The sequence below is a fragment of the Diceros bicornis genome, chromosome 4 (genome assembly GCF_020826845.1).
Source record: "Diceros bicornis minor isolate mBicDic1 chromosome 4, mDicBic1.mat.cur, whole genome shotgun sequence".
Classification (NCBI taxonomy): Eukaryota; Metazoa; Chordata; class Mammalia; order Perissodactyla; family Rhinocerotidae; genus Diceros; species Diceros bicornis.
In genome coordinates, this window is record NC_080743.1 from 8,161,644 (window position 1) to 8,176,643 (window position 15,000).

At 33.9% G+C, this 15,000-nt stretch overlaps 1 protein-coding gene across 3 annotated transcripts in view; it reads left to right on the forward strand.

Annotated features, from left to right (window-relative positions):
• LRRC7 (leucine rich repeat containing 7) overlaps positions 1-15,000 on the forward strand; it is a 395,243-nt gene that overhangs the window by 146,822 nt on the left and 233,421 nt on the right. For all 3 annotated transcript variants that reach the window (XM_058537060.1, XM_058537063.1, XM_058537067.1), the window contains exons 5-6: positions 7,621-7,710; positions 11,796-11,852. In XM_058537060.1, coding sequence (XP_058393043.1) covers positions 7,621-7,710; positions 11,796-11,852 — 147 coding nt within the window. The remainder of the gene's footprint in view (positions 1-7,620; positions 7,711-11,795; positions 11,853-15,000) is intronic.

Sequence of the window (15,000 nt, forward strand, 5' to 3'; positions counted from 1 at the left end):
ACAATTGTCTAGTCTCTGACCGCTACCTGGTTCCAAAGTCACTCCACATTTTTAGGAATTTATTACAGCAGAATCCTAATTCCAGATACCAAAATTTGTGTTAGTTTTCTTTTTCTTTTTTTTTTTGGTGAGGAAGATCAGCCCTGAGCTAGCATCCATGCTAATCCTCCTCCTTTTACTGAGGAAGACGGGCTCTGAGCTAACATCTATTGCCAATCCTCCTCCTTTTTTTCCTCAAAGCCCCAGTAGATAGTTGTATGTCATAGTTGCACATCCTTCTAGTTGCTGTATGTGGGACTCGGCCTCAGCATGGCTGGAGAATCGGGCCACCAGTAGTGGAGCACGTGCACTTAACCGCTAAGCCGCGGGGCCGGCCCCTGTGTTAGTCTTCTAATGCTGCATAAGAAATTACCACAAACTTAGTGACTTAAAACAACCCAGGTCTATTTTCTGTTAGTTTCTATGGGTCAGGAATCTGGGCATGATTTAGCCAGGTTCTCTGCTTCAGAGTTTCACCAGGCTACAATCGAGGCATTCATCCAGCTGTCTTCTCATCTAAAGGCTCAACTGGGGAAGAATCCACATTCAAGTTCACTCAGGTTATTGGCAGAATTTAGTTTTTTGCTGTTATAAAGCTGAGAGTCCCCAGCTTTTTGCCGGCTGTTAGGTGGAGGCCACTCTTTGGTCCTAGAGGCTGGCCGTTCCCAGTCATGTGACCCTCTCAATAGGCAGTTACAACATAGCAGCTTGTCTCTGTAAGGCCAGCAACTGAGTGAGAGTGAGCCTCCTAGCAAGATGGAGTCATATAATCTAATACAGTTATGGGAGTGACATCTCATCATATTTGTCAGATTCCATTCATTACAAACAAGTCACAAGTCCTATCAACACTCAAGGGGAGAAGATTATACAAGAGTTTGAACGTCAGTAAGTGAGGATAAGAACCTATCTGCCACATCTTTGATATCTGGTTTGCTGAGACCTTCTATTATCAATGGTTGTTGAATTTTGTCAAAGCTTTTTTTTTAAACATCTATTGACATGATGAAATGTTTTTTCTTTTTCGGTCTGATGATTTGGTGAATTACGTTGATTGGTTTTTGAATGTCGATCCAACTTTGTATTCCAGGGATAAACCCTACTTGGTCAAAAGCATTAACTCTTTTTATAAATTAATGGCTGTGATTTGCTGATATTTTGTAAAGGATTTTCCTATCTATATTCATGAGGCATATTAATCTGCAATTTCTTTTCTTGTAATTTCTTTGTCTGGTTTTGGTAACAGGATAAAATTGGCCTCAAAAAATAGTTGGGAAATGTTCTCTTCTATTTTCTATGAGAAATTGCATAGAATTGGAATAATTTCTCCCCTAAATATTGGTAGAATTCGGCAGTACAAATTCTAGGCCTGCCATCTGGGCCTGCAGTTTTCTTTATAGGAAGGTTTTTAATTACAAATATAATTTACATAATAGCTAAAGGCTATTCAAACTACTTACATTTTCTTGAGTGATCTTTGGTAGGTCATGTTTTTCAGGAATTTGTACATTTCATATAAGTTTTCAAATTTATTGGCATCTCATTTTTCATAGTATTCTTTTATTAGTCATTTAATATCTACAGGTTCTCTAGTGCTGCTATCTTTTTCATCCGTGGTATCAGTAATTTGTGTCTTCTTTCTCATTTCGCTTGATCAGTCTCATTAGAGACTTATCAATTTTATTGCTCTTTTTCAAAAAGCCAGATTTGGGTTTCACTGATTTTTTTCCTACATATTGCTTTTCTGTTCATTTTCTTTGACCCAAGAAATCTACAACATAGTAAGTTATGAAAACCCTGGAATATAAAAGGTATAGTTTTGAGTGTTATCATCTTAGTTTTAGTTTTAGGTGTGAACATTATAGTATAGTCTGAATGCCTTAACCAAGTTGTTGGTGAAAATTATCACAGTAAAACTGAAAACAACTACTCAATGAGAAACGCATGGGCCAACGTTTATTGAGAACCTATTATATCTCAGGCTTTTAGATACATTATTTCATTTTCATTTTCACAGCAACCCTATGAAATAGGTAAATCTTGCCTGCATACCTTTTTACAGATGGAAACACATGAAAATATTATTTGAATTCCTGGATTTCTTTTACTATATTTTCACCAATTCTGAAGAAACATTTTGATTAGGATTTAAATTAAAAGATACGTTGTAGAAAATTTGAAATATTCTTAATACTCAAAAATAAGGAAATTACTAATAAATTATGGCACATCTGCTATAAGATACAAAGATTATATATATGGTAACCATATATCTCTGCTCAAGTCATCCCAGTTTACAGCTCTTGACATGGCTTGATTAATAATAGCTCCCTTTTAACTCTCAAAAATGTCCTAGTTTGGGCCGGCCCCGTGGCATAGCAGTTAAGTGCGCTCACTCCGCTGCTGGCAGCCCGGGTTTGGATCCCGGGCGCGCACGGACGTACCACTTCTCCTGCCATGCTGAGGCCGCGTCCCACATACAGCAACTAGAAGGATGTGCAACTATGACATACAAGTATCTACTGGGGCTTTGGGGGGAAAAATAAATAAATAAATAAATAAAAATTAAAGGAAAAAAAAGTCCTAGTTTGAATGATAGATTGTGTAGTTGCTCTGATTATACAGCAAAATTGAAAGATAATTACAAAGTACGGAGAAATCATGATACAAGTTTGCAGTGATGTTAAACCAGTTAATTGGAAATTAGATTAGAAAGAAATATATGAAATGATAATAATGGTTGTGTTAAGGAGGTGGAATTATGAGCGATATTGTTCTTTTTTCTGTATTTTCCAAATATTCTGTAATATTCTTATATTAATATTATAATTTTAGCTGTATAAATTAAAATGTTTAGATGTAAAATATCTTTCCAGTTAGAGCAGAAGATTTTACAGTGGCTTCTTAATAACAACTTATAAAATCTGTAATTTAATTTGTTATAAGTGTTCTATTATAGGTCAAATGCCTGTAATATGTTTTCATTTAACTAGTAAGTAAATGCAGTTGGAAAAGAAAAATGTTGAAACAAGGATGTCTGCAACCAATCTTAATTTGCCTATTCCGACAATAAAATTAGCATTAATAAAAGTATTTAAATTAGTATCCAAGTTAGTATTGAAAGATCAGAATGAAAACAGTACCAAGGAAAAGTAATATAATTGCTCCCATTTACTGAGTTCTTATAATGGTTCAGGTAATCATTTAATCATTGGAGCAACTTTGGAAGTGAATATTAGTATCATTTTACAAATAAGGAAACTGAGTCTTACAAAGGTCAGGTGTAAAAGTCACAGAGACAGTAATTGAAAGAACTGTGATTCAAACCCAGGTCTTCTGACATCAATGCCCACATGCTCAACTAACCTTATGGGTGTCTGGATCTATCATCCTTTCTTTGTTGTTGTTTGAGTATGCCACTTTTAATTTAAGCCATTAATAAAATGAAAGTATTTCCTTAGTAGAGAAAGAATTATTTACCAATATATACTAAACATCTATTTTTTAAATTTTTTAACATATCAGTCAAATGTGAAAACCACCAGTTACTTTAGGGCAGTAAAATCATTTCGTTATTGAGAGCTCCCTTGCTTAGTGTAAAATGTTGGATTTCATTGAATAGCTTGAGGCAAATAAAGACAACTCATGATTGCCATCTTCATCAAGTTTATGTAGCTTGCTGTCTTCTTCCTTGAAGCTCCTTGTACATTCCTTTGGCAATAGTGATATTGACAAGTGGGGCCTTTGTCTCTAATAGAAGCTACAAAATTGTACCATAAAATTAATAATAAATAAAGTTGATTATCTTCTTTAGCAGACCTACTGACTTTATATATTTTTCAAATAATATGTTTTCAAAGTACAATATTAGATCATTGAAAAGATTAAAAAATTCCGTGTCTCAAAGAGTTTGTGATTTATCCCAGGAATAGAAAATGCCCAACATTTGTACAAAGCATAGTTGATATAAATATTTTGCTAAATCTATGAATACAATCCTATGAGGAAAGTGAGGAAGACATTAATTTTGAATCTAAGTGCAGAGTAAGCATTCAATGAATTCTTATTGAAGTGAATTGAAATAAAAATTACACATGATATTAAATGAGACATACTGTATAAATATAATCTTTAACTCCACATTTTAAAAAAAGAAAGCTTCAATATAAAATGTCAACACGTCTTTGTTTACAACTAGGCTGAAAAAACTATCTTACTTTGTATTCTGGTTTTTCATATGACTTATTTTTGGTAGTCCAATTTTGAAATTGGAGTCTGCCACAATGTGATCAATTCTTAAATCCTCAAAGAAGTGTTTTATGTAAGAAGCTAGATTTTCCTGCAGCATAAACTTTGCCAGAGAAGCAGCAATAAAGAAATATATTTTTGATCAAAGAAGTAGTATAACGTAATACCATTTAGTGCCTACTTATGTGGACTAGGAGACTAGGAGAGGCTAGATAGTTCTAACTGCCCATATAACTAGAAAATTAGTATTTTTAAAGCCTTTTTACTTATTAAAAGTTACAATGTTAAAGTAAATTAATAGATCAAAGGTTTTAATATTCTTCTTATTTTACACATATTAACCTTTTTTAAAAGTCATAAATGATTCTTTCTTTTGAATGAGTATAGGAACCAAAAGGACATTAAAGTAAGACAGTAGCTAAATTTGGATTGCAGTCTATTGAACATCTGTGCCATTATCATAAAAACTATCATACTATCAGGACGTGAGCTCTAATGTATTGAATTACCTAATGCATTACCTAATGTATTAAAACAAAGGAAAACGTAGAGAACAGTGATATCCCATGGACTTTTTTAATCTTATAGGAAAGTTCCAACCTTTGAGTCATGCATTCAATACCCTTTAAATCCTGTCCCCTACTGATATTCTCAAATCTTAATTCCTAATACTCTTGTACATAAAGTATTCCCTCTAGACTCATCTTCTGTTTGTCATCCATCTCAGGTGAATTCTTACCTCTACATTATAAAAACCCTCCCTCTTCCTCTGCCTCCTTTCTCCTTCTTTTCTACTTTCATGGATTCTACCTCTTTTTAAGAGCAAGTTTATGGAGACATCCTCTATGAAGCCATATACAAACAATCCAACTCCAGAAAACAAACTGGAACAAGATATTTGTAGCAAAAATAATCAATATAAGATTAGTATCCTAAGAGTGTGTAAAGGATTCTTACACATTGATATAAAAATATTAATTGTGTTTAGTTTGGATTCCCCAGAAGCAGATGTTTAGAAAAGAATTCAAGCAGTATATTTAGGAGATGGTCTAGGGAAATACTTGTTGAGGGTGTGTTATCAAGTTATTTATTAATATGCACCATTGGACCTTAATCTCTCTGGGGAACTCTGAGAAACTGTGAAAAACACATATCACAGAGTTATCAAGCACAATAGGTGAGGAAACTGAGATATTTATATTCCTCCTAGTCATGGGTTGAGGGCTGTTCTGAGGGACATTAATCTCTTGTAACCAGGGATATAACTTAAGTAATCTCTTGTACACCAAGATATATATCCAAAAATATTCACAGAAACAATGTTTGTAACAGGAAACCAAAAACTGGAAATAAATATAATGTTTATTAGAAGGAGAATAATCAATAAATTGTGGTATATTCACACAATGGAATACTATGCTAGGGTGATCAGTCATCTACATCAAAATGGATGAATTTCACAAATCTAATGCTAATTTTTTAAAGCCTGAGGAAAATGTTCATAGTATGATTTGATTTATATAATGTTCAAAAACGTGTAAAACCATGTGACTTTTTTAAAGATATTTAAATAGGCATAGTAACACTCTTTAAAAGGCAGAATAGTAAACATCATTCAGGAATTTGTGGTGCAAATAGGAAGATGTAGTCAGAGAGGGGCACCTAGAGGGGTTTAAAGGTACTGGCTCTATTTATTAAATTGTATTGTGGGTATACATATATTCTTTTATATATATAAAACATTTCATAATAAAAGGTTGGGCAGAGGAAGAGAAACCGTGGAATGAAACTCAGATGTAATACCCCAGGAGTAGGAGAAGCAGTAGGAAAAGTGGTGTACTAGGAGCCGAAAAAGGAGAGAACAAGCAATGATGGCAACTGTTGCTAGGCAGCATGAGATGCAAAACGAAGGGAAGTTAATAGAATTTCGACCTAAGAGGTTGTTGGAGGCTTGGAGAGTGCAGTTTCAGTAATAGAGGTGGGGTAGATGCCAGAAAACAATGGCTTGAGGAGTAGTAAAAAGCAGTCAGTATAGGCAGCCGTTTAAATATTTTTGTCAGGAAATGTAAGGAGGGAGATAGGTTTTAATATGAGGGGAAGGCAAATCTGAACACTTTTTAGAAGTATTTTATAAAAAATCATAGTCTTGTCTAGACCATAACTAAAGGCATTAAACATGTTTAAGTAAAAATTTAATTATAGGAAAATATTCAATATCCTTCTAAGGAAAGGTCTCCTGGAAAATTCTTGAGTTAAATCTTTTTGGCGAAAACAATTTAAGTATTTCAAATAATTATTTTATCTAACTGATAAAATTTCCCCAAAGGACTTTTTCTCAGCTCTTTTAATGCCTTTTAAAACTTTTAGGATTCTCCTTAATTATTGTTTCAATTTTCTTGCTCATTTTTAGTGAGCATGAATTGGACCAATTTGAATTATAATGTACCTACATGTTGAGCCTGCATTAAAGAGGTTATCAGTTAAAAGGACAAAATACTCATTTCCTTTTCTTATTGGACAGCTTTAGTCGTCATTGTAGCAAATTGTAGACAAATTTTAATGATTAAGTGAAAGAGTAAGTAGATCTCCTTGCCTGACTATACATGTGAATATTCTATGGAGAAAGAACATTAAATTTAAAATTACGCAGCCGGCGCTGGGGCTTAGCGGTTAAGTGCACACGCTCTGCTACTGGTGGCCCGGGTTCGGATCCCGGGCGCGCACTGACGCAACGCTTCTCCAGCCATGCTGAGGACGCGTCCCACGTACAGCAACTAGAAGGATGTGCAACTATGACATACAACTATCTCCTGGGGCTTTAGGGAAAAAAAAGGAGGAGGATTGGCAATAGATGTTAGCTCAGAGCCGGTCTTCCTCAGCAAAAAGAGGAGGATTAGCATGGATGTTAGCTCAGGGCTGATCTTCCTCACACAAAATAAATAAATAAATAAATAAATAAATAAATAAATAAATAAATAAATAAATAAAATTATGAAACATGGCCTACAACTTGAAATTTCCATAAAAATCGTGTCGCTGGTGTGCATAAGGTTAGGGCAACGGGAAGAGACGGTGTCGCCGACTCTGCCAGTGCAGTGACATAAATCTCAGCATAGGAAAGCAGCGTGGAGGGAGGTGAATGCCATTTGTTTTAATAACAGGCAAAATTTTCAAGCTGTAACAACGTGCTCAATAAATTCTTCCATTACTGTGATACCAAAGGAGAGTTAAAAAATGTATTACACTTCTATTTTTTCTCCTCGGAGACATATATTTTTGTTCTGTTTCTATGGCAACATTGATGCAGTGACTAAACCTTTAACTTCTTTCTAGACTCCCTGATGGCTTCACACAGCTTCTAAATCTGACCCAGCTCTACCTGAATGACGCCTTTCTTGAATTTCTTCCAGCCAATTTTGGAAGGTAAGGATAAGAAATTTAAAAGATGCAATTTTATTTCATTTTAGGTAAGTACTTTCCCAGTGCCAGTAGGTGAGGCTTCAAAAGTGGCCATTGTGATTAAAGATAGGCCTCACTCTTATTTAAGAAATGAGACACATCAATTAATGAAACATTTTGCCAAAAATATAGTAAAATTAGGTCTTTACATGTCATTAACAATCAAAAAAATTCCAGATGAATTAAGGAGCTAAATAGAAAAAAAATAAAACCAGAAATGATCTGGAAAAAAATGCACATGGATATTTATGGCTCTTGGGTTGGGAAATACCTGTATAGCATAGAAACAAAGAAAATTATCATAAATGGATAGATAGATTTTACTACATGAACACTTTTAAAATAATATTGGAAAATATTTTAAAATTAAGGTAAAACAATAATCTGGGAAAATATTTCCACCATATATGGCAAACAGATTATTTAGGTCCTTAACATAAAGAATTCTTACAAATGAGTATGAAGACAAAGATCTCATTAGAAAAAATGGGAAAATGACATGTACAAGCAATTAATAAAACATACAAATTGCCAATAAACACACGAAAAATGTTTATCCTCACAAATAATAAAAGTAATACAAGTTAAAATGACAATAAAGGGCTTTGTGTTCTGGCATATTGCAAAAACTGTTTATAGAGTATGAAGAAATATAGCCACACGTGCTGCTGATCGAGTTGCAGATGCCATGAACTTCGTGCAGTGCAGTGTGCTTTAAAACACCCGAAAATATTTACCACTGTTGCCTTTGTAATTCATTTCTAGAAATGTATCATATCATCATCAGATATCACACTGGGATTTATGGACAAGGATATTATCATTATTTACAATGTGAAAAAAGTGGAAGCAGACATCCATCTAGGAGATTAGTTAAATATGTTATGGTACATCCATATGACAATACCATGTAGCAATTTATAATCTTGCCTAGGGAAATATTTTTTAAAATTTCTATTATAAGTTGTGTTTAGGAGCGTACGATAACAAAATATATAAACTGTGCTTCCAACATGAATATGAATACGCACGAAATAAAAGACTATTTCCTTGGAAGTGAAATATGGATAATTTTTATTGTCATCTTTATATATTTTAATATTCTCCAGGTGTTCTGCAATGAACATCTACTTTTTTCTTTCTTATTAAAATATAATTGACATAAGCGCTGTATAAGTTTAAAATGTACAGCATAATGACATGTATATTGTGAAATTATTACCACAATAAATTTAGTTAACATTCATCATCTCATATAGTTACAAAATAATGTTTTTTTCCTTATGAGGAGAACTTTTAGCATCTAATCTCTTAGCAAGTTTCAAATATATCATACAGCAGTGTTGACATAATCATCATGTTGTACATTAAATCCCCAGTACTTATTTATCTTATAACTGGAAGTTTATACCTTTTGACCCCCTTCCTCCAATTCCCCCACCCCCCACTCCCTATCTCTGGTAACCACAAATCTGGTCTTTTTTTCTATGAGTTTTTTTTTTTTAATGGAGTAGTGTGCACATGGAGTGATGGTAGATTTCCTGCTAGCATTCTTTTTTTCTTTTTTTGAGAAAGATTGGCCCTGAGCTAACATCTGTTGCCAATCTTCCTCTTTTTTTCTTTTTTCTCCCCAAAGCCCCAGTACATAGTTGTATATCCTAGTTATAGGTTCTTCTAGTTCTTCTATGTGGGATGCCGCCTCAGCGTGCCTTGATGAGCAGTGAGTAGGTCCGTTCCCAGGATCCAACCTGGCGACCCCAGGCCATCAAGCAGAATGCACGAACTTAACTGTTATGCCACCGGGCAGGCCCCGAGTTTTTTTTTTTTCAATTCCACATATAAATGAGATTATACAGTATTTGTCTTTCTCTCTCCTACTTATTTCACTTAGCATGATGTTCTCAAGGTACATCTATATTGTCACGAGTGGCAGGATTTCCTTCTTTTTTAGGGCTGAATAGTATTCCATTGTGTATAGATATCTATATCTATAGATATAGATATATATACTACATTTTCTTTATCCATTCATCCATCAATGGACGCTTAGGTTGTTTCCATGTCTTGGCTATTGTAAATATAAAAGATATATTTTAAAAGTTAAGACATTTTAAGTTTATTATCAACTGCATTTTTCCAAGTGATCATTTTTCAAGTTGTTTCAAATAGTAGACTAAATATAACTTTATATCTGTCTGTTGGCAGAAGCTGGTTCATGACATTAAGAAGAAATCAGTGGAATAAAGAAGTCCATTAACATGTAGTAACCTCCATTTGCATACAGAGAGCACATCAAAATGTTTCCCAAATTCTCTTACTTTTGCAGACCATGATGTCACAATACCTATGAACACAGTATACTTGAACAGTTTTTAAAATTTACAGATACTCAAAAGAGCATTTTCCTAACTTCTAAATGAATTGGCACTCCATCATTCATTCATATTAACTAGCATGTCCTTCTGGTATTGACCACAATACTATAAATATGCTTTTGATTGATCAAATCAGAAATGTTTAATTATGACCCTAAGACACACGTTTTTGTCTTGAATTTTTGTCAGTTCTCTTTTAGTAGTCCTAATATGAAGAAAAAGATTTGCGTAAACAGAAAACATAATACCAAAACTCAAACCACGTGGAATTAGAATTCAATTTTGTGTAAATTGTCAAAATATGCTCTATTTTATTATTGTAATCTAAAATGTTTTTTAACCTTTAGCTGAATAATTTAACAAAGGATGCTTAAGATCCTTTCCAAAACCTGAGATTTAATGTCCCTGAAAGCCAAAATAAGTCACAAAATATCACCATATTAGTACGAATGTTGAGAAGACTTGAGACATAGAAATGTTTGAGGAACCTCTTTTACTAGCGATATACCCGTGCTCTGAAGAACTGAATCACTTTATTTCTAATATAAATTAAGAGTTATAAGACTAAAATTAAGTTGGAAATTTGGTGGGATTCAAAACAAAAAGGGAAGGGGAAGAGAACTAGATGAATACCTGAAAGCACAGTAAGCATGGGAAATTGTAGGTGAAATAGTTCAAATAGGGTAATATTCCCAAACATAAGCATTCGAAGAATCCAATTAATATTTGTTCTAAAGTAGCCTCAACTGAGCACATTTTAAAGTTCAGTGTAGACATCAACAAGGAGAGTGTGTCCAAGACTGCAAACCTTAACAAGTAGCTGAGTGTGAAATGCATTCCTAATCCCAAACGTGACACAAACAACGGAAACCAGGAACCCCTCTCATCCCCTTCACAGGACTTCCCCAACCCCAGGACTTCACAGGACAGATGATGCTGTAGATTTCAAAGGCATATCTACTTCAGAAATGTTAAGATGTTCATCTTCGAGTCAATGCGACTTGGAATATTGTAGCACTTTTCCTATTGTGCAGTTAATAATAATAATAATAGCTAACACATGTTAAAACATATGATGTGCCAGGCACTATGCTTTACATTTGTGAATCATTTAATATGCAAAATCCTATAAATCCGGTACTGTTGTCACGTACTTATTACAGATGAGGAAACTTAAGTTAGGAAGGATTAATTAATTTGCCCAGTGTCACAGAGACAGAATATGAAAGAGTCTGGATTTCACCCAGATCCGCCCAACCACAAAGCTCAAGCCTTTAACCGCTGTGCTATACTGTTTCTTTACAAGTTCATTTACGGTCCCTTGAGGGAAAATATTGCCATGTTCCTGTGAACACAGCACTTAGTAGATATTTGGTAATCTGTTGAATGCATTCAATTAAACAACAGTGAATATATTTTTATAAAATGTGAAATTTAGATGATTGGGACTCAATGATATCTTTGAAAGATCTTTATTGTTAGGAAAGTGATACTGTCATTGTTCACTGTTGATGCAATCCTGCTTATAATCAATTTGTATAATTCTTTAAAATCTGTAACCATGGTATGTAATGTTTCGACATAGTTGTTTGGATAATATAGTGATAATTGGCTTTTCCGTAGGAATATGGTTGTATAGAGAATAAGAAGCAATTTTTTTATTCATTTCTACAGACTTGTGAAATTGCGGATCTTGGAGTTAAGAGAAAATCACTTGAAAACTCTACCAAAGTAAGTGATTGTTTATTTTCTAAATTTCGAATTGTGATTTTTCACTAGGAGGAAAAAACAACTATTTATTCTGGCTACGCGTTGCCATTTTGATTGAGTTAATTTTTCCACAGTTTTTTCCCTAGAGGCTGAAAGTACAGTATACTATAAGAGATTCATATTAAGTAAGCATGTATCCTGCCTTGTAAAATCGCATAATTACAAGTAAAGTTGGAAGAGTCCATTTAAGGTCCTTCTCGCAGCTGAACACACACCAGGAATGACTGCATCGAAACTTATGAAATTAACATTTTTATAGCTCAAAAACAATCAACAGTTCCCAAAGGTTCAACTTAGATGCTTAATTCTTCAGGTTAATTTATGGATTGTGATAGTTTTCAGTTTTCAAATCAAAAATATGCAAAAATATTTCATAGAAGTGATTAAAATTTTTCTAGAGATCCTAAAGTGGTTTGGCAGAAAATTTATATTTATACTAGTCTTTTTTACTAATCTATTTAAAATTTGGTTTATATAAAAAGACAAGACATTTTTATGTAAAAACTAATCACCCAAATTTTATTCAATGTTTAGTTTAATAAAATGCTTTCTTTCACCCAGCCTTGCCTTATTCAAAATAGAATTTTGTGTTGTACAGGAAAATACATTTCCAAAAGTCAAAAATTATTTAAAATGGGGAGTTTTTTTTACCACAAATAAATCAATATGACTTGTATATGTTACAATTAAAATATTGAAAGTACTGTGTTGCTATTATTACCCTCCTGCAGTATTGCAGAAAAATATTGAGTGCAGTGATTAATTTTTCAAACATATCGGCAGAACTTAGAGACTTTTCCTCTGCTGAGCCAAAACTTAGTTTTATTTTTTACTTTTTAAATCCTTTTTCTCAGCAAACTAGACTGAATTTTATTGATCTTTTTAACCAATATATTAATAAAATACCCTCGAGTACATTTCATGTATGATGTTATGTATGAAAATTCTGTCAATGCAATATAAAACTTTCAATAAGGATATGAATTCCATTTAAATATATACATAGAGATAAAACATCTATTCATTCCTCTGTAAGTGGAAAGTAAGGAGAGAACATCAAAAGGAGGAAATGTCTCCATATTTGGACACCCTACACTTTTGAGTAGCATTTTTTTAAGCCAAAACATTATGCATAGGTCTGATGGAAGGCACCTCTTCCTGGTTAGGGGCATAAACTGAGATGGAATATGGTTGAGAGGGTTGCTTATGTGACAGTAATCTGCAAATGCAGCTAGTGCCACCATTTCCATCCCCAAAGCTTTAAATGTCTACATTTAGAGTAGAGTGGAAACATAGCTAAGTAGGAACTAAACCCTGGTGAAAAAGCAGCTGTCTCCTTCACCTAAATACATATGTTTAGGTCTAAGAGAAGATAGTGAGTATGTGGAGGAGAATCCTTTCCCCTCTGCTCTCAAATAGTGGTTTTGATGTGAAATGTAAAATAAATCTGACATAGGTTGTCAGGTTTTTAAATAAATGTTTTTAAAATATAAATATTAAATATAAATTAAAGCCTGACCATAGATAGATATTGAGGACTTATATGAGATAGCTGTGTGAACAATTCAGAGTCATGAGTAACAATGCTCATCATTGGTGCATGGGTATTGTGTTGGCTTTGAGACTGTGGCCCAGTATCTAACAGAGTTAAAATAAGTAGAATAATGTACATTTAACTATGTTTGGCATAAAAAACGTAAAGATGTGTACAAATGACACTGGATGTCCTTGGTAGACTGTTATATATGTGTAACTTGAATAGCTGTTACAGTTTTACATTTAAAGAACATTTTCAAAATTACTTTCAATCTAGTGTGTTCCTTTTTTAGCTTACAGACAAAAATCTAAAGAACCAAGGACGTGCATAAAATATGGAGAACCGTATCTTTGTTTTGGTGTCTATAAAATGAGAATTGCAGAAAGAAGTTCTGTCTTGAATAAAAATAAACTGTTTTCACCGTGTGTTCTGCATAGTACATTGTGATTACCAATCTAGACCTGAGCTGAGAGATATGTGAGATCTTTCTACTGTCCTTTATTTTCCACTTCCAATGAAAATAAAGGAAGCAATGTAGTTTTAGGGAAAACTATTTTAGTTTTATAAAAATTACTCCAAGAAAAGAAAGCTCATAATTTCCACAGGGATACAAACAAGATGTCAAGTCTTTAGTGGATCCTCAGTGATTTTCTATTTTTCATTTTCTGTCTTAAAAGTAGATATGCGTGGGGGCCGGCCCGGTGGCACAAGCAGTTAAGTGCTCGCGCTCCGCTGTGGCGGCCCGGGGTTCACCCGGACGCACACCGGACACACTGCTTGGCAAGCCATGCTGTGGCGGTGTCCCATATAAAATGGAGGAAGATGGAAACGGATGTTAGCCCAGGGCCAGTCTTCCTCAGCAAAAAAAAAAAAAAAAAAGGAGGATTGGCAGATGTTAGTGCAGGGCTGATCTCCTCACACACACACACAAAAAAGTAGATATACCTGGCAATCTTTTCAAAATGTAAAAATGTGTAAGAATTATAATATAACATACATTAGACATTTTGATTTGTGCAAATTTTAGGACAGTTTTTTTTCAGCTATTAAATAGAAGTTAGTATTATGAGTTTACCTACGCTGTTCCTTTATGATCATTCCTCTAGCTGTATCAATGGGTGAGAAAATTAAATTCCTCTAATACACATTTGCTTAAAAATCATTGAAACAGTCGATTATATGTAATAATTGAGGATGCTGAACGTCTGAAAAAACTACATAACCAAAAGAAAAACCTTTAGATTTCATGATACATTTTTTCCTCATAGCAGAATTGTCCTCTTAATTATATTTTTTAAGGGGTAGTCAGAAATGAGTTTGTTCTCATTGTGGAACTTTTGCACCAGCTATTTCTCTGTCCAGAATTCTCTTACCACAGATCTTTGCACTGCTGGGTCTTCCTTATGATTCATATCTTTCGTCAGATGTCACCACCTCAGAGGCTCTCCCTGAGAGCCTCTCTCACGTCATATAGGATTGTCCCCTCTTAGCCTTTATGCCATTTCACTGTTCCGTTTGATTTTCTTCATAGCACTGTGGTTCTCTGAATTATCTTGACTCTGTTTACTTGGA